Here is a 24,567-nt window from a genome sequence, read left to right as displayed (position 1 = left end):
TTTGGGAGTCAGCTACTGGATGTGATACTGAGCAGGAAAGACCCACCCTCTTTAATCGGGCCATCAAAAGTCATGCTGAGAGTGAAATCTGCAGAGTTACTCAGCTTGACAAATCCCCAGACAGTTTTTTTTTGCAGGAATAGCTATGATGGGCATGCTGAGGCTTGCATGGTAGTGGCAGCGGCAGAACAGTCAAATGAATGATGAATAATATGCACCACTGTCATTCCCAATGCACTCTCTTTTGTGGCCTATTTAGTCAGAAATACCTTTCTTTTTCTTCTTTTTTTGTGTTTTTTTTTTGGGGTGGGCATTTAATTGCTTTAATTTGACAGGATAGTGAAGGTAGTGACAGGAAGTGAGTGGGCAGAGAGAGATGAGGAAGGGTTGGCAAAGGAGTTAAACCAGGGTCTGCCTCATAGCAAACCAGTGCCCTACCATTTGCGCCACAGTAGGGTCAACTGTTTTCATTTTCAAAGGCAAAAGCTGTACAGCAAACTGAAATTTCATTGAAATGGACCCATCCCAAGACAAGACATCATTCTTGTTTTTGCTGAAAAGGTGACACCTACTCACTAATGGGAGATAATGCGTTGATAAAATGTGCCTCCTTTGCATGCCGCACATTGTGTAAAAATGATACATAAAATGGTAGATAAAAGGTTTACAAATAATATAACGTTCATTTCATTCAATCGTATGAACAACAACACACCCATCATCAGTTTTATTGGAGTCTGTGTTCCAAAAACTGAGAGGAACTAACAGCTCTTGTTTTGTTCATTCTAGAAATTGTAATTTCACCCATTAGCCCAGTGGTTCTCAACCTTTTTTGAACAAATGCCCCCTTGGCCTCATCACAACCCTACCAACGCCCCCTTGACCTCATCATAAGCCTGGCGACGCCCCATTAGTATTTAAAAAAAATAACTGGGTCATGGGTAAGCGTCAGACTTGTAGCCCAAAGGTTGCCGGTTTGACTCCTGACCCGCCAGGTTAGTGGGGGGGGTAATTAACCAGAGCTCTCCCCATCCTCCTCCATGACTAAGGTACCCTGAGCATGGTACCGTCCCGCCGCACTGCTCCCTGCACGGATGAGGCATAAATGCAATTTCGTTGTGTGCAGTGTGCAGGGTTCACTTGTGTGCTATAGAGTGCTGTGTCACAATGACAATGGGAGTTGGAGTTTTCCTGTTGGACTTTAATTTTCTTGTAATATTGTTTTTTAATTTTTTTTATCCCATTTCAAGAATTTCACCTTTTCACCTAGTTATGAACAACAAATCCGTCCTCAAGTATAAAACCAGACGAATATGGTGAATGCATTTCCAATTGTAGCTAGACCTGTCAGGCTAACATGTTTCTGATGACAGATCTGTAAAGGCCTGTTACATTACTGGGATCACATACATGAGTTATAATGTCTAAATCTCTACTTACAGTATGTCTTCTTTAAACTCCTTATTTAATTTACTCTACATCTACTTATTTTCTCTATTCTGTCTAGTTTCTTGCTATTCTTTCTTGGTTCTGTCTCTTTTCTACTTCACTTTTTATTTTCATTTTTAAACATTGATGTGTATCCATTTGTTAAAGACTTTGAGCTGCATGCCTTGTATGATACTGTTCTATACAAAAATACAGTTGTTATTATTATTATTATTATTATTATTATTATTATTATTATTAATAATTAAAAAGGTAACCAAACCATTTTTTTTTCAATCTAATTGATTCCACTTCTTATATTCGCAAACCACAAGATGCATTTCTAAAGTAAATAAACAAAATTGTTCAAGACCTTTTCCTTGTGCTGACATTCCATGGTACTCCCAGAAGCAGTTGCTGTTCTTGCACAGGTTCACCATGCACACAACACAGCCGGATCTCGACTCGTGACGGGAACCCCACCGAGTGCAGTTTTTGCACCTCAAGGGCTTCAGTGTGATGGTGCCCATGTAGTGCCTAACTCCCTCCGTGTAATCACGTGGCGTCTTCACAAGCTTCATGAAAAGGGAACTACTCGTGGACTTGGGCTTGACGGTGTAGTGCTCGTAGTCCTTGCACGTGAGCTTTATCAGCTGATAGGCCAGGCGTTTGCGGTACTCGGCCTGGGAAAAGTGGCCGCCTTTGGTCCAGGTGGGCGGGTTGTGTCTGCGTCTCTCCCTGAATACGATGAAAGAGTTGATGACGCACAGGTTGATGAAGAACCAGAGGACGCAGCGCCAGTGGGTGTCTAGCGCTACCCCTCCCACTTTGTAGCAAGTCAGCAACTGGTTGCAGATGTCCACTCCGCGCATGTTTTCCTGAAGCAGCTGGAAGGACTGCGGCCTCTTCATGGGGTCCAGCTGCCCAGCTCGCACCTGGGACCGTCTCCACACGTCGTCAGGCCGCCCGCTCAGGCAGTTGGTGGACAGGCAGAACATCTCCTTGACATCCTTCCACCTGGTCAACATCATGGGCCCACAGGTGTACTGACGGAAGTCCCCGGGCGTCTTCACCTGATCCCGATCGCTTAGTGCTTTGGGTACGACGGGGGACTCAGGGAGCACAGTGGCGGATGCGTAGATCTGCTGATTCAACAGTTGCTGCAAGACGGGCATCGACGCCAACGACTTTGACAGGTAGACGTGGTGATTTCTACCCGTTATGCCTTCCACCAGCGCGGGAACAACACCGGCCACTTCGCTACCTCTTCTGCAGCGCGTCTGGACGTGGAACCGATGGCAATAGCCGGTCCTGGAGTCGCAGAGGAGCCATACCCTCGGCTGATTGTGTCTCGGACGCAGTTCCTTACCCGCCTCAGTCTCCAGGTGCGGTAGCAGGGCGCGGCCGATGCTCAGGTTCTTGTTAGGGCTGTACGCTTCCCACATGCTGACGTTTAGGATGTCCACCATCGGCTGGAGGAGCTCCAGCATGTCTTTCCCGTCTCTGGTCTGCTCCCCAGACAGCCACTGTCCCACTCGGACGTGAGCGCCGATCTGCCGGAAGCGTTTGCACGTCATGGTCCTGACGAACAGTGACACGCGCTTGTTGTAGTCAAATTTCCAGTACAAACTAGTTTCAGGAAGACTCAGCGAACCCATGTAGAGACACAGGCCGACAAATGACTTCAGCTCTGCGACGGTCACGGGAGTCCAGTCCGGGTCTCCCTTCCCCACGAACCCGCAGAACTGGGCAAAGTTGTTGGTGTCATCTGTGATGAGCTTCATCAGCGAGTCGGGGAAGAGCGCTTGGAAGTACTCGATGGCGTCACCCCCCGCACGGAGGGATCGGCTGGGCCCACCGGCCTCTGTGAACTCTGGGATGGAGGCACTGGTCTGCGGACCCTCCACCTCCTCCAGCAAGGCCCAATCAGGCTCCTTCCCTACCTCACTAGGTCCTTCACCTTCACTGCGCAGTTCCTCCTCCTCCTCCTCCTCAACCACGCTGAACTTTATATCCGACTCCAGATAGTCTGTGGGGAGGGGAGGGATCATAGGAACACAGTTAGATCCCTGCTCTTGAATGTTGGATTATATTATTTGCAAAGTGCTACTCCAGGTAAACTATGAGATTTTGATCCTAGAATGGGGAGAAAAAAAACATAAACACAAAAAAGACTGAAGCTGTTCAAATTCCCTATACTGCTAATTGACTTAATTAATAATTAATTAATTAGCATAATTGATTGCTTTCCAGTGGAATGACTTTAGATTTCCGATCGACTGACAAAGGAAAAACATCTCAGATGTTTTCTTACATTCTGGGCCATAAACAGCTTGGACTAATGCTTACAATTTAGATGCATGCCTTCAAACTCTGGACAAGAACTAATAAGCAATTTACAATCGTGTTTATTTAGAAAGATACTTAAGGCACATCTTGACTGGCCACCAATGAAACAGCAGCTAGCCAATAACAGCCAATCATTTGTGTTCCAATTAGACGTTATACACATCAGCAACAGAGGAGGTGTAGCAAATGAGATTTGGCCCCAGAAGAATCCCAAGACATATAAAAGCAATAGCAAAGGCCCAATTACAGAAACGTTGCATTTACAACTCACTAACAAGATTAAGATAAAAACATTACTTCAAAAAAGCACGGATCAGATTTTAAGAAAACGAAAAAAAAAGTTTATTTCATTTTTTTAGTAAAATAGTGTCATCATCTCTAGGTCAAGTTTTTGCAACAACACAGCCACATTACAAACACACCCAAAACAACCATTCTCTTGGGACATTAAATGCTCTTCAACATTTCTACAATTTTTATTCAGCAATAGGTGATGGCACTTCGTCCACATAAACCACAGTATCACTGGCCACAAAGTCTGTTTGCTGATGTGTGGTGTGTTGTATGGTGATAAGCGTTGTGGTGGGTGTTATGGTGATGATGGGCGTCGTGGTCGTGGGTACTGTCGTGAGGGGTGTTGTCGTGGTGGGACACACACCTTTTGGGGGAGTGCAGGTGCTGTAGGCATGGTCTGGGTTTAGCACCAGGTGCTTAGCCATCACATCACCGTTACGGGTGATGAAACAGCAGTCTGCACAAACCATCTTTAGCGTGCTGCAAAGGAAAACCAAGAGAGACAGTGACTGGGAAGGTTGAGACATTTAGTGCTAAAGACAAAATGTTTTACTGTGCCAAAACAAATATTAAGAGTGGGGAAAACTCAGCCTCACCTCGGAGGGGGTTGTGATATTGTTTGTATGACTCTTTTTGCGTTCTTCTTGCGTGACACATGGTTGCTGAAAAGAGGAAGAAGAAAGAGAAGCTTTATAAAGGGCAAATAAGCAAACTGACCAGTATGCTGAGGCTGAAATTCCTTAGCCTGGGCGAAAGCCGACTGTTGACTCCATGTTACCGGCTTAACCAATCAGTAACGGATTTTGCAGGTTAGTTCTGCGTCACCACTCTCAACTGTTTGCTGATTGGCTAAACAGTGAGTGAACCGAATGGGTGGAGTACATAAGATGGCGTCGCCAGGCTAGAAATTCCTACCATCTCTCAGGGGAAAAAACAAAACACAGCACACTGGAGGACTCACCACATGCAGTGATTTCTCTGGATTACTGATTACATGCCACCAGTGCCTGCCATTGTCTGTGCATATGGACTTAAAGGATAACTTCTGCCAATTTTGACATGCAGTTGTAATGCTCACACTACCCTGTCAGTACCTGAGATTTACGTTCTTCTTCAGCCTTTTCCAAGATCTTGGTCATTGTAAAAAACATCTGGATTCATTCCCAATAAACCACGTAAAACCATGAAACCATGTAAAATAACTCGAAACTCAGCTCAAGTTCCGTCCCTATTCCTTACCTGACCATGTGCACTGTTCAGTAAAATATGAAAACAGACCACAACATGTTGAGCATATATATGATAGTTCTTGCGTCTGTGCGTTCCTCACCTGATCATGTGTTCAGCGTAGGCGCGGGAGCAACAGGTGCTGTAGCTGCAGAGGGAGCAGTGGACGTACGTGGGGAAGTGGTGCGAGAAGTCCGCAACCTCATGGTGACACTCAATACACTTCAGCTTGCCGAGGTAGCGCCTGGAAGGTGGAAGATGGAGACGTTTGTTTGTTTGTTTTCATTTATGGCCAAATATGCAACAGTGGCTATTTCATGGCCAGTGGAGGTAATAGAATTCATCTCAAATTAAAATCAACAATGATATAAATAATTGAATAAATACATTAAATAAGTTTGGTCACATCAATACATTTTAAAAAGTTCAAAGCCTTTGGAAGATGGAGACACATATTGGCAGTAGTTCTAGTAGTGTGAGAAAGAAAAACTTTAAATGACAAATTAAAGAAAAATGTCTACACACTTGTGTCCATTGTTCGTTTAACCCATTGATGCTGGATGCTTAGAGTACACTGCAATGACCAGTATTTTCAAGAGAGTGCTTTTTCCATTTGGAAAATTAAAATGTGCCTTAACGGGTCAGATAGAAGCCAAATTAATGACCCATGCATTCATTTATCCTGTATAAACCCAACTGTTTTAAGGGTTTTTGTGTCTTTATTGATTACAGGACAGTTGAGAGTATGACAGGAAGAGGGTGGGAGAGAGAGATGGGGCAGGGCTGGCAAAGGACCCAGGCCGGACTCGAACCCAGGTTGCCATGGGCATGCAAGCCCATATGTGGGGGGGGGGGGGGGGGGTTACTTTTTAAATATAACTGGCATGCTTGGTGACGGCTTGCAGAAGATGTGCGCTACCGCCATCTACAGCGCTAAGGGAACTCCATTTATTGTGACCCTAAGTCTCCAAAGGTCTCCTAACCGAAGGGCTCCTAAAGGGGCCTTAATCTGATTTACAGGGATCCAAGAAAAGTATTAGCCTGATAAACCAGCCTAAATGTGATTGGTTTTGGTCTGGTCCCGAGGAACGATACATCCGAAGATTGTTGATGAGAACAACCCGTTGTCTTTCAAACCTTGTGTGTGCCTATAGGTCAATGCTCTGACCAATCAGCGCAACTGACAATTACTACCATCAAAGAACGTGGATCCACATTAGTCTGTCGGTAAAACGGCAAAAAAGTCCTTCTTAAAAATGAATGAGCATAGCATGAGCATTAGGGGTGTGCAAAATAATCGTCGCATCGATGCATCGCGATACTTACTCTCACGATACAATGCATCGATTCATGACCAGGTATCGTGATACTTATTTTCTCAATATAATGCATGGATTCATGACAATTGATTATTTGATAACAATAAAATTCGATTTGCCACGGGTTATTTTGTTCAGTAGAGAATAGGTAATATTTCTGTTGTGAGGTAAGCTCTCTCCCAGATGACAGAATGCTTAAATAGAATGAACTGACTTAAGAAAGCTACACAGCAACTGACAAATAAGCTGTATTTTACACATTTACAGAAGTAAATATCGCAATGCATCACAGTAGTACATGAATCGCAATGCATCGTGATAGAATCGCATTGTGGCATGTGTATCGTGATGCGCATCGAATCGTGAACCCTTTGCCAATACCCACCCCTAATGAGCATCTTCCTCATCAGCGAAAACCTCGAGTCTCATTCATCCAAAACTGACGTCAAAGGAGGTCTGTTCAATCATTCTTGTTGTTGTGCTTTCCCCTGCGTTGCAAGCTTCGTCGTCACTCCCTCAAAACCCAGCCCGCTATCATTCAAAACAAATCTCTGCGCTGTGATTGGTTTGCTAGATTCAGGGCAATGTGGCTGACCACCTCGATGGATCGAGGCTAGACCAGTCGCAGGCAAAAAAAAAAATGCCGTCCAGCGGGTGCCGCTAGTTTACTAGGCTAGAACAGTATGGGCTTGATGTATCTTAGTATTAAGTAAGTAGCCAATTGGAGCCAATTTTGGTCCCCTAGGGGAAATTCTTTCTCTGCACTTTATCCCATTTGGACTAGTGAATCACATTGAAGTACACCCACTAGTCCGTAGCAGTGGGCTGCCTGCTGAGCGGCGCCCGGGGAGCAGTGTGGGGGTTAGGTGCCTTGCTCAAGGGCACTTCAGCCGTGGTCCAGTCGGGCATTGAACCGGGAACACTTGGGTTGCCAGTCCAGTGCTCTAACCACTGAGCCACAACTGCCCCCACTTCACTTAGTTTCATCAAAGATCCTCCTATAGTGAGTGGGGAGAAACGGGACGCAGGCAGTTTACCTCTGCTCCTGAAACTTGGTCAGCAGGTCGATCATCTTGCTGATAGGCTTGATCTTGATGCCTGGATGGGGCACGGGCCAGGGGGACGTGATGACCTTACTAGACTTTGGTCCGCCGACAGGAGCCGTGGAGGTAGATGATGATGATGATGATGGTGGTGGTGGTGGTTTTGAGGACACCACCTGCCCTTGAGCACTCCCAGCGGTGGCATTGGGCGTCTTATTTTGTGCATGTGCTCTTATGGTCACCTGCAACGACAAATTATTAACTCGTTAACTCACCAGCCCATCAACACGCAGCACAGCACAGCATTCAGAGCAAGCCATAGTCAGTCATAGTCAATATTTAATTCTGGATTGTAATGTAACACCAGGAACTTGACAGATTTTTTTTTGGCTGAGTACAATGTCATGGGTCATGGGTAAGCGGGTAAGGCGCCAGACTTGTAGCCAAAAGATTGCTGGTCCGACTCTCGACCTGCCAAGTTGGTGGGGCGAGTAATACAAGTGCTCTACCCCATCCTCCTCCATGGCTGAGGTACCCTCAGCATGGTCCTGTCCCGCCGCACTGCTTCCTTTCGGGCGCCATTAGCGGCTGCCCCCTTTCACGAGTGAGTGTTCACTTGTGTGCTGTGAAGTGCTGTGTGTCACAATGACAATGGGAGTAAGAGTTTCCCAGTTGGGCGTAGCCCCTTAATGCACGCTGTACCTCCTGTGGCATGCTGTAATAGACATCGAAAGTTAACTACTATTGTACTACACTACCATGACAGTGAACGGGGCCTTTCGTAATGCATTATGACTTGGTCATTGCCATTCTGGTAACAGCTAATTTATAAAGCCGTGTCTTAAGGGGTTAAATGTCGCTCACCTTAGTGCCGGCTAAGACTCCTTCCAACTTCCTGGGCTTGCGGAACGACTTGTGATGAGTCATCTTATGGTCAAGCTTCTCCTTGGTGAAGAGGAACTGTAATCGGCACTTATTGCAGTGGTAAACTGAAGATTTCTGCAAACAAACAAACAAACAAACACACAAACGAAACAAATATTTCCAGTGTTACACATTTGCCTTGAATTAGAACATATTTGTTATTAACAAAATGCACAACACTGCCCTGACAACATTCAACTTCACTGTTTTCTTATTTTTTGTCTTTGTTGTTGTCTTTTTCGACTGTATTTCGATAGGACAGTGTGAGAGGTTGACAGGAAGGGAACTGGAAGAGAGACGAGGAGGGGTAGGCAAAGGACCCGGGCCGGGAATCGAACCCGGATCTGCCGCATGGCAGGCGAGTGCCCTACCGGTTGGCCACGACTGGGCCAACTTCACTGTTTTCAACTAATTTCAAAACAGACACACCGGTGGTTGTTTGCCATTGAGGTCTATTTTTGTCTGAGCCGCTTGTTAAAATCTATTGTTGAATCTACCTGCTGTTATGGTTGCAATGTATAGCCAGGCCGTGCCCTTACCTAGTGACGAAACATCTTCACCGTAGCATCTAGTCAGGCCAAGAGCAATACAAATATCATTTCTGAGCTCCCAAAAAAATCGAGAACTCCTCCCACTTTGTTGGGAAGCATGCAACCATTAGCAAACCAAGGGAGGCGGGTCAACCATGCCATTTGGGAAACGTTAATTGTTATGCTCTTGGTCGAGACCAAGTCTCGATTTGAAAGTCGATGATAATCAGGCTAATGGTTGTATGCAGCATTAAGTGCATCACCAGTGCATGTGGAGTACAATGCTGTCAGAAGCAGTGGGCAGCCCAGCCGTGGCTCAAACTGCTGGGCACTGGCCTGCTACGCTAGTGACCCCAGTTGAATTCCAGGCCGGGTCCTTTGCCGATCCCTCCCCATCTCCCTCTCCCCACTCATGTCCTGTCAATCTGCCCTGCCCTATACATGGGTTCTCAATTTTTGTGTTTCCCTCTGGCTGTGCGACCCTGCCTGCGCACAACTCAACCTCTGATTGTTGGAAACCACTGTCGGTCAGAAAATTAGCTCACATGGTTGGCTGCCAGTGTCTCACAACACCGTGTTTATAAGCAAAATAAATCCATGTACATCAAAAATATTAAAAAAGCACAAAAAAACTAAACTAAAACAAAAACAGACACAGGTGACAGGTCTTTAGTGTACAGTTACCTGATGCCTGGAGAAGTGATGCTGGTAGGTGGGGGAGTTCTTGAAGACTTTGAGGCAGTAGAGGCAGAGCAGGTAGCGTGTGTCTTCATGCCAGGTGCGGAAGTGGTTGTACACATCGGAGTAGAAGGACGACCTGTAATCGCACACCTGAAACACACGCATACGCACACACACACATTCAGCTTCAGTAGCTACTTTCCCCATAAATTTCCTGCAAGGGATACTGAGTTTTCACTGACATTAATACAATAAGATGGACAGTCCAGTCTGACATTCATGTTTATATTTTTGCTAACAATCTGAAAAAAGCAAAGCAGTGTGCAAGGCAGCTTAACCAAATGGTCACAGATGTGTAAGGGTATCAGCATATCACGGGTGAATTGAAGTAATTACACAGTAATTAACAGCTGGTTCAGTGAATTAGCTGAATAAATTTGTGGTAATTTCATTTTGCGAACACAGAAAGCCATCCACTTCTGGCATCCCATCATACATCAAAATTGGGGTGTGAAACTTAAATTGACTGAGAGCCAAAATCTAAATCTGGAACAAAGTCGCAGGGCCACATTTACTAAAAAAACAAAACAAAACAAACAAAAACAAAAAACGACTAAAGTGCTTTTTCTGCGTAGCAGGATATTTTTATGTGGGTATTCGTTTCTCCTGTTTAGGTGGAAACACACCAGGTGGATAAACATAAAAAATCTGTTGTAAAATATGCGTTTTAGACCCCTAAATGGGATATTTTTTAAGTCGGATTTTTGATATGTGGATTTTAAAACTCTGGCTACGTGGAGACGAAAGGCCAAAACCAATGCGTTTTCTAATATAGCAGGCTACGTGGAAACAGCTTCTAAAATTTTGCGCAAACACGCTTTATGCTCATACTCACTTAAAACTCATAAGTTTCACAAACAGATCATCATAGTCCAAATGTGCCTGCACATATCCTGTTGCATATGAGTGTGAATTGTTTCCCTGGCCTGGGCCCACTAAGATCCACACAAAATTTTATGTTGAAGTTTTCTGTAATATACTTTTGTAATAACCTCGCGTGCAACGTAAAAAGACTCCACAGGTCAGATTTGGCCCCTGGGCCGGAGTTTGACATCCTTTGATTAGCAGGACTGACAGGAGATGAAGTGTGAGCAGTGTTTACCTGACAGACGTATGGCATCTCCCCAGGCTTATGGGTGTTCTTCATGTGCTGTAGGAACACTGGCTCCGTGTCAAACGACCACTCGCAGATTTTACATTTAGCTAAAGGAGAAAAAGGGATACCAGTGAGCTCTGTGCTTCACAAAACACACATAAAGCAATTCAGTACTTTGAGCTGTTGGATTCGTAGGATCTGTGAGTGAATATTACATTACATTACATTACATTACATTACGCTGATGCTTTTATCCACAGCGACTTACCATAGTTATTTACAGGGTATTGGTTACAGTGCCTGAAGCAAAATGGGGTTAGGTGCCTTGCTCAAGGGCACTTCAGCCATGGATGGTGGTGTAGGGAGAGGTAAGGTTGGGATTCGAACCTGCAACCCTCTAAACTTAAGACCACTGTCGTAACCATTAGGCTACTTCTGCCAGAATTTCTTAGTACATTAGAAGTTCTTACATTTTAGAATTTGTTACATTTTAATTTAACGCACAGTGTCTGCTTTGACTAATACCACTCAAACAATTGCATGTTCTATTTTCACTGACCGTAAGATGCAAGATGTCAGAAATTTGAACTGATGTACAAACTCAGGGCTTTTTCTGAACGGGGATATAGGGGCGCTCCACCCTCATACCTCCGCAGGTGCTCCCTCATACTACTTTTTAAAAATATATATCAATTACTTTTTTGAGCGCTCCTAGTAAATTTCTCAGTCACGGGGGCCTGCAACCTGCCGTGATGCTCCCTCATGCCAAAAAATCCTAGAAAAAGCCCTGCAAAGTTATGATGAAACGTGATGAATACTGGAGTCTTACTGTTGGACTCGTAGGAGCTGTGTACGCTCTCGAGGTGGCACTGCAGCCTGAAGGGCGTGGGGAACTGCCGGTAGCAGTGGCGGCACGACGTGTGGGTGTCCATGTCCCCATTCTGGTGCTCCAGGTCCACGTGGTGCTTCATGTGGTTCATCAGCCTGCAGGGAGGAAAAACAAAACCTCACACTCACTTTGGGGGCTGGGCCGTATCCAGACATCTTCAAATACTGAGGTCAAATACTGTGTGCTGTTCTACATACTCTACACTTAGAATGCTTCAAACACTTCAGTCAAACTCTTATGTTTGTTTTCATTAATCACTGCCTTGAGGATAAATGGGGGTGGCGTATATAGACTGAATTTATCATTGTTGATCATATATCGGTTTTCATCAATAGATACATTTCACATTACTGAAAAAAAATACAGAGGACATGAACTCTGTGTCCTCAACGGTAGTTACGACTATGCTCGGGGGCATTGTTGCTACGGTAAACGAGTCACACACGAAAGACACAAAAAAGTTGCCAGTGATAAGTGTGCACTGGTCCAAAAGCAGCACAGAGGAAGAGAATTTGCTTCTGACAATCCCAGAATTTGAAAGCATTTTTCTCCATAAAAACAAAATGTCAAAATCTATTTCGAGATAGTTATCCTTCTCGATATATTGGAAATGTCGAGACCCCCTCGGATGTGTTCTAGATGTGAATGCAAACATCACTATAGTTATTGACCAGTGTAATGGCAAACATCACTATAGTTATTGACCAGTGTGATGGCAAACATTGCTATAATTATTGTTGTAGAGGTGAACGGGCCTTCAGCGCTCATCTCAATATTTGTATTGGCTTCCTGGGGAAGCTCTTGTGAATTTGCCCTACTTTCACTGGCCAAAAACAGCTCTCTTATCTGGCATCGGCTAAACTGTTGCACATCATTCTTGAGTTCCACTCATGTGGAAACGGGACCGAGATGCTGTGTTGTTCACAAAAACAGTTTCAATCAACATCAACCATCAACAACACAAGCTAAAGGAAATTCCAGGAAATTCCTTGACAAGATTATCATTCCAACTGAGTGCATGCACACGTGCACATTGCACATAGCATTTCTACACATCAACAACATGAGGAGGTGCTGAAGGGCCGCAGTGTGCAAATGTACCCGTCCATTATCAGGCTCAGTGCCAGTGTTGCCAGATTGGGCGGATTCCCGCCCAATTGGGCTGCTTAGGATGGCCGTCTGCAGATAAAAATGTCACTTTTTTGGCCATAGAAATCAATACAATTGGCCGGGATTTAGTGCTTCCTGGCAGATTTTGAGCATATGTTGGGATGGAAATGATCAGCCTTATCTGGCAACTCAGCTCAGTGAACCCTAGAGGCCCAGGTTCGAATCCAGCATGGGTCATTTCCTACCCTCGCCCATCTCTCTCTCTCACTCACTTCCTGTCACATGTTCACTGTCCTGTCCATTGAAGGCATAAATAACCCACAAGAAGAGAAATGGTAAAGTAAAATAAAAATGTATAAAAACATGAATTAACACATAATGTTAATGCAAAAATGGTCTGTGTTGCACTTTGATTTATCAACAAGGTTTCGGTCTTAGACCTTCATGAAGTTACTGCGATATGGTAAGTGTGTGGGAGTTTTATATATTGGTTTGAGCCATATACACATTGCATTACACTTAGCTGACGCTTTGATCCATAGCGAGTTAGTCTGCATAATCAGCTACGCTGGGCGGGCTAGACATGCTGACAGGATCTATTGGTCACAGTCCCTGGAGCAATATGGGATTAGGCTGCTGCACCTTGCTCAAGGGCACCTCAGCTATGGAGGGAGATAGAGAGTGGAGGGGGTGGGATTCGAACATGCAACCCTCTGATCTGTTGACTATTTATTTGAATTCATTGTTTGAGTCAGAGGTGTGCTCTGAACATTTGTGAAAATGTTAGGCAGACCTCAAAGTTGGAAAAGGCTGAGAACCCTTGCACTAGGCCATGGCTGCCTAGCACACTTGCCAGGTGAGGTGTGTGTGTGTGTGTGTGTGTGTGTGTGTGTGTGTGTGTGTGTGTGTGTGAGTGAGTGTGAGTGAGTGAGTGAGTGAGTGAGTGAGTGAGTGAGTGAGTGAGTGAGTGAGTGAGAGAGAGAGAGAGACAGAGACAGAGACAGAGACAGAGACAGAGACAGAAAGAGAGATAGAGAGACACATGAGCACATGATGCCTGAACAGAGCCTGTATAACTACTGGAAGGGTGAGAGAGAGAGAGAGAGACAGAGACAGAGAGAGAGAGAGAGAGAGAGAGAGAGACAGAGACAGAGAGAGAGAAAAAAAACATGTTGTAAACAAACAAACTGAACTAAACAAACAGGGAAGGCAATGCTGACTCGTCTCATACCGGATGTTGTTCCTCAGCTTCTTGCCACAGGTGGTGCATTTGAATGTGATGGGCTCCTTGAGGTTGTCCTGTGCCGCGTTGGTGCGGTTCCCTTCGTACGCTCCGTAGTAGAACTCATCCACATACATCACCAGCTTCTTGGCGCCGCCGGAGTCACCGCCACCCCCGGAGTCACCAGCGTCACCCCCGCCGGCAGGTTTCGGGGCCAGAGGGGCCATGGTGGCGCTCTGGAGGCCGGGGGGCACTTGGCTGGTGCTGGGCAACTGGGTCAGATCTGGACAACAGAACTGAGAGAGAAACAATTGGGATTAGAAACTAATCGTAATGGTAAGATTGACACAGTAATGCTGCAAAATGAGTAGGCCTAATGCACAAAATGAGTTCAGCATTAGTTGTGCAGGAGGCTGTTCAAGGTGCTGCTAACTAACACTGCAGGAGCACCAAAACAACACACCCAGTATGTAAAATGTCCCAATGGGCAGATAACAAAATAATTTAATTTTAGATTCCCTACGTTTACATGAGGTTTTTAATTCTGAATGAATAATTCCTAATTAAATAGTTCCGTTGAGTTTACTTATTATTAAGGTGTTGTAGGTACTAATTATTAAGGTGTTGTTTACATGACGCTTTCAAAGCAGAATGAAGCTTTATTCCGAATTAAAGTCAGTTAATTCCGAATTAAATGTCTCATGTAAACGTAGCAATTGAGAATTTTTACATCATCAACCCACCATAATATGGAAGCCAGGATAAGGACTCCTTCTCCAAATAAAAATGGAATCTCAAGATATAGCCTGATGCAACTTCAGTGGAAACTCTTCAGGCCACAAGGTCACGAGCAAGAGGAAAGGACAGGAGGAGCTAGTTTGGGTCTGACCCTCTCATCACAGTGATGCAGTCAAGGTACCTCTGCCTAACATGGCATCATGCCAGAGGGTTAAGATAACACGTCGACTACGTATTGCGCGTGTTCACTATGACTTTGCATGTTACCTCGTGTTTTTCCAAAGCCTTGTGACAGATTAGGGTTGGTTTTGTTAGGGCACAATTTCATCATTTCCCTTTCCTGTTTCTTGGCTATTTTAAAGTTAAAAACATAGACAGGGCAGACACCTACAAGAACAAATAGTAAGCCAGGAAAGATCAAACCAGGGAGATGAAAGAAACCACTCCTTTAGGGAGGAGACTTTGCACCTAATGCCTGATATAGCTGCACAAAAGCAGGTAATATGGATCTGGAGTGGACAGGCTGATTTCGCAGGTGTGTGGGTGACTTGGGGTTGTACTGTGCTGTTTTGGTGTTCCCTTTATTTTTTGATCAGTCAGTAAACGTTTCTTTCTCTGACCACTGAAGGGCTGGTGAGAGTCTAGTTCAGGGCTATTCAATTAAAAGTCAGAGAGGGCCAGTTTTTCACATTCCCTCCAATGAAGGGGCCGAACATAGAATCTGTATAACTGCGAGCAGCACGGTATCTGAAGTTAAGGTGCGAAACAAGCGGATAGCTTTCCAGACAGAATAGATAAGCCTATTCACTTCTCGGTCTTAGTACCCTTAGGATGGTCTTTTTTATGACATTGTAATGTTTTAGATAAGATTTCACTCTCATGGGAATGCATAGTAGAGATATCCCCAACCTGAAGTGTTAGTGAACGCACAGTATGTACGGCCACAGATAGCACAAATATTTGTTTTCATTTTGTTCTGACCTTATGGGGGGCCAGAACCTTCCCATCCAAGGGCCGCATCTGGCCCCAGGGCCTCCGTTTGAAGAACCCTGGTTCAACCACTTCAGTAAAACTTGTGTACTTACACACATATGTCCACGTAGTGCCTCAATCATCTTAAACTGAGCTCCACAGCGTGGACATAACTTGACAGAGCCTGACGACGTTTCTGTTAAACAAGAGAGAGAGGAAGGAGGTGAGAGGTTGGACACAAGTCTCAGGCACAGGGAGTAATAAAAAAAGTCCTTTGGTTAACTTTTAATCCAGTTGACCCAGTCCGCTTGATCAAACCAGGTGTGCATATGTAAATAAATACCTTGGATGGTGGAGAGAGAGGCAGGAGGGGAGCTGGCAGGGACCCCATTGGCCTGTTGACCGGACACTAAGATGAGGGTCTGGCCACCCACATTCACCACATTTTGCGTGCTAGTGCTGCCCCCTAGTGGCTTGACTGCGTACACGCTGCCAGTGTTACCTGTAACGGGTGACATTAACAAGCAACTTTGCAATAATCCAAGAGAAGAGTCATGGAACCACAATTAACTCTATTGACAATTGACTCTATAGGCCATATTGTGTTTTATGTGTCTTAAATGTGTGTTTACATGTGAATTGTGGAGAAGTGTCATGCAAGACAAGTTTCTGTGCAAACAGACAATAAAGTTAATCGTATCTTATCTTATCTTAAAAAACTTCCACAAAAACAGAATAAAAGGCATTTTCATGCTGAAGGTGACTGTACAGGGGTCAAAATGACTGTCAACATGTTACACACAATGCATTGTCTGAAGCCATGTTGAGGAGGAGTACAGTAGTCTATCGCTGGTAGACACTAGAAGACAAACCTAACCCAGGGCTCAAAATATGAATCAACAGTCATATGCCACATTCATACACATCTTAAACCCCTTTGCACCACTGTGTTTACACAGAGGACAACTAAATGCTTTGAATTGTTGTGAGGGATCTCGACAAATAATTTGGGTTAAGTCAGAACATTATTTTGCACAATATTTTGTCCGCGAAAATAAGACAACTCCCCTATTGAAAGACCTATTTGGGCCAATACAGTATATTGTTTGGAAACCAAATGCGTCAGAGGAGTGAGACATGAGAAGGCCTACATCAGGGGAGTCAAACTCAAACTGACTGAAGGCCAAAAACAAAATCTGGAACGAAGAAACAAAAATTGACTAAAATTGTGCTTGCATGCACTTAACCCCTTAGCGCTGCACTATGGCTCTCTGTAATGTCATAGCAATGTTGTTATGATGTAGTTAAGCATTTTCAGCACGTGAATAGGGTCGCTGGCGACCCCAGCTGCAGTAAGACAGCTCATAGTTACATTTCACACACCCTTTCCCGTCATATATGGTAGTTCAAGAGTTCTGCACATATTGTGTTCCATACGAGTGTGAGCTGTTTCATTGGCCTGGGCTCACTCATATGCCTGAGGCACACAAATTTCATGCTCAAATCTTGTTGCGCTATAAATTAATGGTGTATGTTGTCCAACTGCAGTACACATTTGAAATGATCTTACGGGCCGAATAAAATTACTCCGCGGACCAGATTTGACCCCCAGGCCTCAGTTTGACATCTGTGGCCTACATCGTCAAGTGCCTCTAGTTATTAACCCATTCGTATATTCATTCATTCATTCATTCATTCTAACGTCCAGAACTTCCAGGAGCTCACCTGTGCTAGACAGCTGTGCGGTTGTGGTCTTGAGAGAGGTAGAGAGCAGGGGGGCGGCCCTGGTAACCGTGGTGGGGAGAAAGGTGTGCTTGCTGGTGGGGGCCGACCTGGAGACCGTGGTGGGCTGGCTCGCGGGGGCGGTGCTGCGGATGGTGAGGGTGGCGGGGATCTGTACTCTGGTGGTGGTGGTGTTGTAGGTGGGGGCGGCGGCCACCGCTGCTGGGGGCTTCACCACCTGCGCATTGAGCTGAGCTGGCTGGTTTATGATCTGTGTCCCTGGCTTGAACCCTGCTGGAGCTGAAAGGAATGAGGAAGAAATTAAATGAAATGGTGCACCTAACCCCCACATTGCTCCAGGGACTGTAACCAATACCCTGAAATATATGCAAGTTGCTTTGGATAAAAGCGTCTACTAAGTGTTATGTAATATACACTCACCGGCCACTTCATTAGGAACACCTCTCTAGTGCTGGGTTGGACCCCCTTTTGCCTTCAGAACTGCCTGAAGTGCCTGCAACAATACTCGGGTAGGCTGTGGCATTCCAACAAAGATAAATTGGTACTAATAGGCCCAAATTGTGCTAATAAAATATCTTTATGCCATTATTTCCCCAGCCTGAAATGTTGATGTAAGGCAGGGTTGACCCATGTTTTCATGTTGTTGACGCCAAATTCTGACCATTCCACCTGTGTGTGGCAGTAGATATCAAGACTCATCAGACCAGGCAACATGTATCCGATCGTCTAGTGTCGTTTGTGGTGAGCCGGTCCAAATTGTTGCCTCATTTTCCAGTTCTTAGCTAACATCATCTCAACCATGTCTACATGCACAAATACATTGAGTTGCCACCATGTGATTGCCTGATCAGAAATTTGCCTCAATGAGCAGTTGTAAGAGGTGTTCCTAATGTAGTGGTCGGTGAGTGTATAATGTAATAAAATATACAGATATACAGCAAAGACGTCATCCTACAGTAGAACATTTATACCTTGACATAAAACGTGTTGTAACAGAGAGACACATGTATTACCTATTACTTAATTATTACCTGACACTAGTGTGATGGGCTTCATGGTTTGACCTTGTTGGACATTTAGGACATAGCTTACAGGATTTTGTCCAGCTGCCAAGTTTTGTACAGGAAGTCCCTGAAAAGACGAAAACAAAACAAAAAGTTAAAATGAGTTGACGCTGATCCAGTTCTGATCGCAAAACTTTTTGACAGAACAATACTGCAATCTTCAATGTCATTCACACAGACATCACAATGTACAGTGCATTGATCACTCAGTATATCCACCAGGGTTGCCAGATGAGACTGACAATTTCCAGCCCAAATTGTGCTGAAAACCCACCAGGAAGCACTAAATCCCGCCCAATTTGAACTTAATTCTATGGATTTCTATGGCCAAATGTGCAGAAAACCCGCCCAAATGCCGTGTTTGCCCATTATTACCAGAGAGTGTTTATGGGTAGTACGAGAGAGGAATCTCGCGACTTTTTCCGGGTGGTACTGTCCACTAAGTGGCGCCATCCAGACAGCGCAGAGGAGCGCCAAGGAGCGCAGAGGCTGTTGAAATGAATGGGGTCCCATGGAGCTCAACCACGATGCTGCCATTGCTTTGGGAGAGAATTGGTATCATCGTTTCATTTTATTTTTCCAAAAGGCAGGATAGATTATCCTTTCAAACAGCACTTAGTTTGAATGTTTAAACTCGCTGGATGTTTGTAAAATACGTCTTTATTGTCAGTATGACATCACGAGTGGCTTCACACACTGCGTTTGGATTGGTCGGCCGGCTGCATTGCTGTGAACACGACGGCCGTAAAGCAATTTTGTTAGCAAGATGCTAGCGGAGCCTGACTCATAAATGCCAAAGCTGTAGGAAATCAGAAGGACATAACTCCCAGGTTATTGTACATTTAATTGAAATCCACATTGGTTTCTCAGAACTTACCGTAATATTGTCAAGTTTCAGCCGACAGCGAGCACAATTGTCAGTTATTAGCGCCAGCCTTATGAGCTCTGCTGTCTCGACAGCGCTCCCTAGGTGAACTGCAGGCACGGGTTGGAGGGCGAGATTCAACACTGTATGTAAACCCACTGTGTTATTACCCGCAGACAGCCTTTCTAAGCAGCCCAATTGGGCGGGAAACCGTCCAATCTGACAACACTGATATACAATTTATTAATCTGCCCAATGTTTTCCGTGGCCCCACAGTATTTCCTGTCTGTTAGTTCCTGTAAGGCTGCTCATAGCCTAGCAACTGCTACCAAATTAGTAATGGCACCAGCCTTGCAAGCAGGGCCCTAAATTAACTTTTTTTAAAATGTTTTAATCACCAGCCAAAATGGCTAGTAAATGTTTACTTACTAATGCTTACCAGCATTACTCACTCTTTGGTCTTTGGTCTTTCCTACCAGTCAAGCTGTTTTTTTTCACCAGTATTTGGCTGGCTGGTGTTAATTTAGAGCCCTGCTTGCAACCATAGATGCTAATGGGCTGGTTCGGGGTGGCTACATACCTGTGTGGTGATGAATATGGGCTGGTTTGGGTTGGTGCCGAGCCCTTGACCCGGTGCGGGCAGCAGGAGCTGGGAGAGCTGCAGCTGGCCTCCTGCACCGGGGGCCAGGATGAACTGCTGACCGGGGGCCGCGGGCAGAGTTCGCACGGACCCCGTACCCACGGAGGACAGCAGAGGTGCTGTGGAAGCAACACAATACAGTACATTTCATACAGTGTATTACATTCTCATTCTGGCAAAATGACTGTGAATGGAAAAAATAGTAGAAGTCAGCATGTAGCCCCGCTTTGAAATTTATATCATACAACGTTTCGACCCAACAGGGACTTCATCAGGCATGACTTCTACTATTTTTTTCCACTATCAGAAGCGCCTTTGTCCTGCATCTGGCCTCACAGTTAGAGTATGCACATCCCACCTCTCTAATGAAAATGACTGTAAATACCATGAAATGCATATTATTACATATCTGATGGCTGAACCAAATTCTGAGCCTGAACTTTTGCCAATAAAGAAATGACTACTGGCACATTTTTACTGTACACCTAAATTCTACTCTTACAAACAAAGTTTTCCAAGCCTGACATTAGATTCGATTAGGTTATCCTTTGTCTCTTCTTGAGAGAAATTCTGAGTGAATACAGTACGAGAGAGTGTGATTCACAATTAACCGCAGATCAACACAACTGACAAGACTTAAGGACCACAAAGACACAAGAAACATAATACTGAACAAGGAAACAAATAAAAGACAAACAACCATTGTTAGTACACATCAGGCTTGAATACCACCAGCCCTGATATTACGTGAACAATCTGAAGAGCTTACTGAATGAATATCCACCTCAAGTGCAAGTAAAGTAAAAATAGAACAGAAATAAAAGTTTGTCGCTAAGCCCCCCACATTTGGGCTGACATTGCCCACGGGGATCCCGGTTCGAATCCGGCAGGGGTCATTTCCCGGCCCTGCCCCATCTCTCTCTCCCAATCGTTTCCTGTCTACACTCACACTGTCCTGTAATAATAAAGGCCAAAAAGCCCCCGCCACTAAAAACTAAAAATAATAAATAAAAAAAGAGAAAAAAAATAGTAAGAAAATAAATAAAGTTTGTACTCACTTGTGTTGGAGAGCAGTGACAAGGCAGAAGTCTTGGTAGCGCTTTTGACAGGCTGGGTCTGGCCTTGGACGACCAGCCGGGTGGAGGCCACTGGCACTTGGATGGGGGCAGGTTGGGCGGGAGCGGGGACCACTGGACGACTCAGCGACTGCACTGGAGCTACTGGAACAAGAAGGTTGGGGAGAGATACGCGATTAAAGATATATATTTTTTGGTCTTTTTTTACTTTATTCATGATAGGAAAGTGAAGGTGGTGACAGGAAGCGAGTGAGGAGAGAGAGACGGGGAAGGACCCGTGCCGGGAATTGAACCCGGGTCAGCCGCATGGCAGACGAGTGCCCTACCGGATGGCCACGGCAGGGCCAGAGAGATGCACGATTAATCACAGTTGCTGACACTGCCTTGGTTTACAGAGTTGATGCTACAGTACCTCGACGGTATACAGTGTTGAAATTAAGTTGGTGTACAGTGCTGATGCTCTGGTGTTAACTTGGCATGCAATGTCAACAGTCTGGTGTTACTGTGGTATTCAGTGTTGACGACGCTACCATGGGAGTACAGTGCTGATGCTCTGGTGTTACCGTGGTGTACAGTATTGATGCTCTGGTGTTACCTTGGTTACCACCATGGTGTATAGTGTTGATGCTCTAGTGTTACCATGGTGTATAGTGCTGATGCCGATACAGTGTTGAGGATCTGGTGTTACCTTGCTGTACACTGCTGACACTGATGTTACTTTGGTGTATAGTGTCGACACTCTGGTGTTAAAGTGGTGTACAGTGTTGAGGCTCTGGTGTACAGTGTTGAGGCTCTAGTGTTAGAGTACCTTGCTGTACAGTGCTGACGCTCTTCAGCGGTTCTATCAGCAAGCTTTCCGTCGTCTGCTGGACCTGTTGCCATGGCTCCAGCTCCTCCTCCTCACATTCCATAAACAAGTCCGAGTCCGCCATCGCACTGGAGGACAAAAAACCCACACCATAAACAAAACATTACATTTCTCAATATAATGGATAAGGAGCAGAGTACCACTACAGCCGTTTGAATTAAACTACCGTAATGTGACGAAGGACTTCCTGCACCTGTTCGTCCCCCTTGAGGCGCGAACCTGCGACCTCGTCAACTACATCAGTTCGGAAATGGGAGGCACAGTACGATACCGCTGGACTAAAAGACCAGTCCCCCAGCCCAATGGCATCGACACTGTTCGGGAGGGTGGTTTACTAACCCTGAAAATATTTGTGTAAATAGTTTTTGCTATAGTTCCTCTAGTTTGCAAATTCACCACAAAAGTTTCAGATTAATCAAGCTAAACGGGTTAAATGTCCTCCCACAACATTAAGGAGAGGATAATACAATTCCAAGTGAATGTTTGGCTTACACAGAGACCCGAATCTACCTGAATCTTAGCAGGCGACAGGTTTATAATTGGACTAGGTGTGACCAAAAAAAAGACTGCCAAATCAGTCTGCTCTTCCATTTCGCTTGTTAACGTGGGTGTGGCCAGTGTCAAAAAACAAAAAAAGGGGGGGGGGGCGACATAGAGGACACCAAAAACTGTTCACATAATAAAAACAGGAAAAACAGGATCTGAATTCATGATGCCAATTAAAAATGATGAAAAAGGACATGTGGCAACATGCTTTCAAATGGCGGTAGGCCTATTCCTCACCATGCAAAGCTGTACGCATGGTCATGGATTGTGATAACCTTGCTGATTGAAGAGATTGGCTACCTACCTACTGCCATTTTTTTGCAGAAAGAATTTGTAAAAAGAAAGAAAAGAAGAAACATATATTTGTAAAGATGCATGTGGCAGTTGCAGTTGGTGTTTTTTCAGTAGTGTGTTAAAACTTAGGCATTTAGACACCTACAACAGGTTGCATGCCCTACTTCATTCTTCACACAAACATCAACCTGCTGCCTGCTCTGACTCAAGTGGTGTCAACCATGTCCCCATCACTTCACACACATCCACTGTCAACAGAGTGGACTGGTCACACCACGTGTAAAATTGTGGTTAGGCAAAAAAATGTATTGTTATTAAAAGTTGACGTCACATTACCAACTCAAGACAGCTTTTATGGTAATTTATGAATTGGCGCGTTATGGTCACTTGGTACTAGTATAGGCTACCAATGATACAGTAAGACTACAGGTCGGTGTAGGGCGTATTTATCTAATTCGTCAACTATGTGAGGAGGTAAAGTTTTAGTGTTGCGTTCTAAACGTCAAAGTCGTTGGCAAGGCTTTGGCGAGAAGGTCTCCTCCTGCGAACACCGCGTATCTAACATTGGAAATGTCACAGAGGCGCCAGGCGCGCCACAGAGACGCTTTCTGCAATATGAACTGAAGGGGCGGGAAGAAAAGTAGGTCCCGCACAGACGTCTGAATTAGATAAAACGACAGAAACAGGCATAGTTGTAGGACCATTGACACGGGCAACACACATACAACCATGTTCTTGAATAATACTTTTTACTTCAAGTTCATCATACAGCACTCGCTACGCGCTGATGTGTGTGACAAAGTGAGGGCATTTCCTGGTAAAGAAGTAACAATTGATACAGATCACTGCCTGCTCACTACACGCGACTTCCTCCGCCTGCTGTGCATTCTGATTAAAACCAAAGACCGCGAATGGTTGAGGGCACAGTGCAAGAAGTCCTGTTTCATAGCAATTCATTGGTCATGAAATGTGACTCACCCTTTCCTCAGGTTGGGGATTTCTGTGTATTTCTAAACATACGCAATTTCTGTATGGTCTGCTCACTCACAGAAACAAAATACCTACGCGAGGAGGCACACGCTTTATTTTCTCGCGCCCGTACTGGTGGATTCGCTGTTTTACGCAACTTCCCTATTGGACACTCGATTCTGATTGGTTATAATCAGGAATGAAGGAGGCGGAGTTGCCTGCCAAAATGGCCTACTTTCCAAAAAAAATAGAATATCTTTGACGACATATTGTACACAAACGCCCTTCTTTTGTTGCTATAATACATGACATGTGCCTCAGCAAAGTTGGGAATGCATAGAATTTAGTATGCACGTTTCTCAAAAGGGCATTTGAATGCCTCTGCTCGCAGTGGCAAACTGACCGTGTTAAATGAGTGTCAGTAGGAAGGTGTATCCCTCCGCGCCTGACCGCAGCGCTGTTGTAATGCGCCCCAAGAGCAGATTTTTTCCCCTTTACCAATGCGCCACATCATTTGCGATCTAGAATGTTCCAACAAAGCCGATTTGAAGCTGTGGGAATGATTGACTGAATGCATTTTAGATTTATTTTATTTTTATTTGGGGGGGGGGGGTGTTATA

General features: G+C 44.9%; 1 protein-coding gene across 1 annotated transcript in view; it reads right to left on the bottom strand.

Moving 5' to 3' along the window:
* Positions 1–24,111, bottom strand: part of pogzb (pogo transposable element derived with ZNF domain b) — a 29,055-nt gene extending 4,944 nt beyond the window's left edge. Inside the window, exons 1-18 of the mRNA XM_063198452.1 lie at positions 23,957–24,111; positions 22,079–22,206; positions 21,253–21,414; positions 20,135–20,313; positions 18,657–18,756; positions 17,608–17,904; positions 16,226–16,384; positions 15,996–16,078; positions 14,182–14,468; positions 11,781–11,935; positions 10,958–11,058; positions 9,799–9,945; positions 8,525–8,659; positions 7,655–7,902; positions 5,402–5,542; positions 4,668–4,733; positions 4,256–4,551; positions 1,802–3,457 (exon numbers count right to left, since the gene is read on the bottom strand). Coding sequence (XP_063054522.1) covers positions 1,802–3,457; positions 4,256–4,551; positions 4,668–4,733; positions 5,402–5,542; positions 7,655–7,902; positions 8,525–8,659; positions 9,799–9,945; positions 10,958–11,058; positions 11,781–11,935; positions 14,182–14,468; positions 15,996–16,078; positions 16,226–16,384; positions 17,608–17,904; positions 18,657–18,756; positions 20,135–20,313; positions 21,253–21,414; positions 22,079–22,202 — 4,336 coding nt within the window. The 5' untranslated portion in view covers positions 22,203–22,206; positions 23,957–24,111. The remainder of the gene's footprint in view (positions 1–1,801; positions 3,458–4,255; positions 4,552–4,667; positions 4,734–5,401; positions 5,543–7,654; positions 7,903–8,524; positions 8,660–9,798; positions 9,946–10,957; positions 11,059–11,780; positions 11,936–14,181; positions 14,469–15,995; positions 16,079–16,225; positions 16,385–17,607; positions 17,905–18,656; positions 18,757–20,134; positions 20,314–21,252; positions 21,415–22,078; positions 22,207–23,956) is intronic.
* Positions 24,112–24,567: the final 456 nt, after the last annotated feature.

This window comes from Engraulis encrasicolus, chromosome 5, assembly GCF_034702125.1.
Source record: "Engraulis encrasicolus isolate BLACKSEA-1 chromosome 5, IST_EnEncr_1.0, whole genome shotgun sequence".
NCBI classification, from domain to species: domain Eukaryota; kingdom Metazoa; phylum Chordata; class Actinopteri; order Clupeiformes; family Engraulidae; genus Engraulis; species Engraulis encrasicolus.
This window is presented reverse-complemented; position numbering and strand designations above follow the sequence as displayed.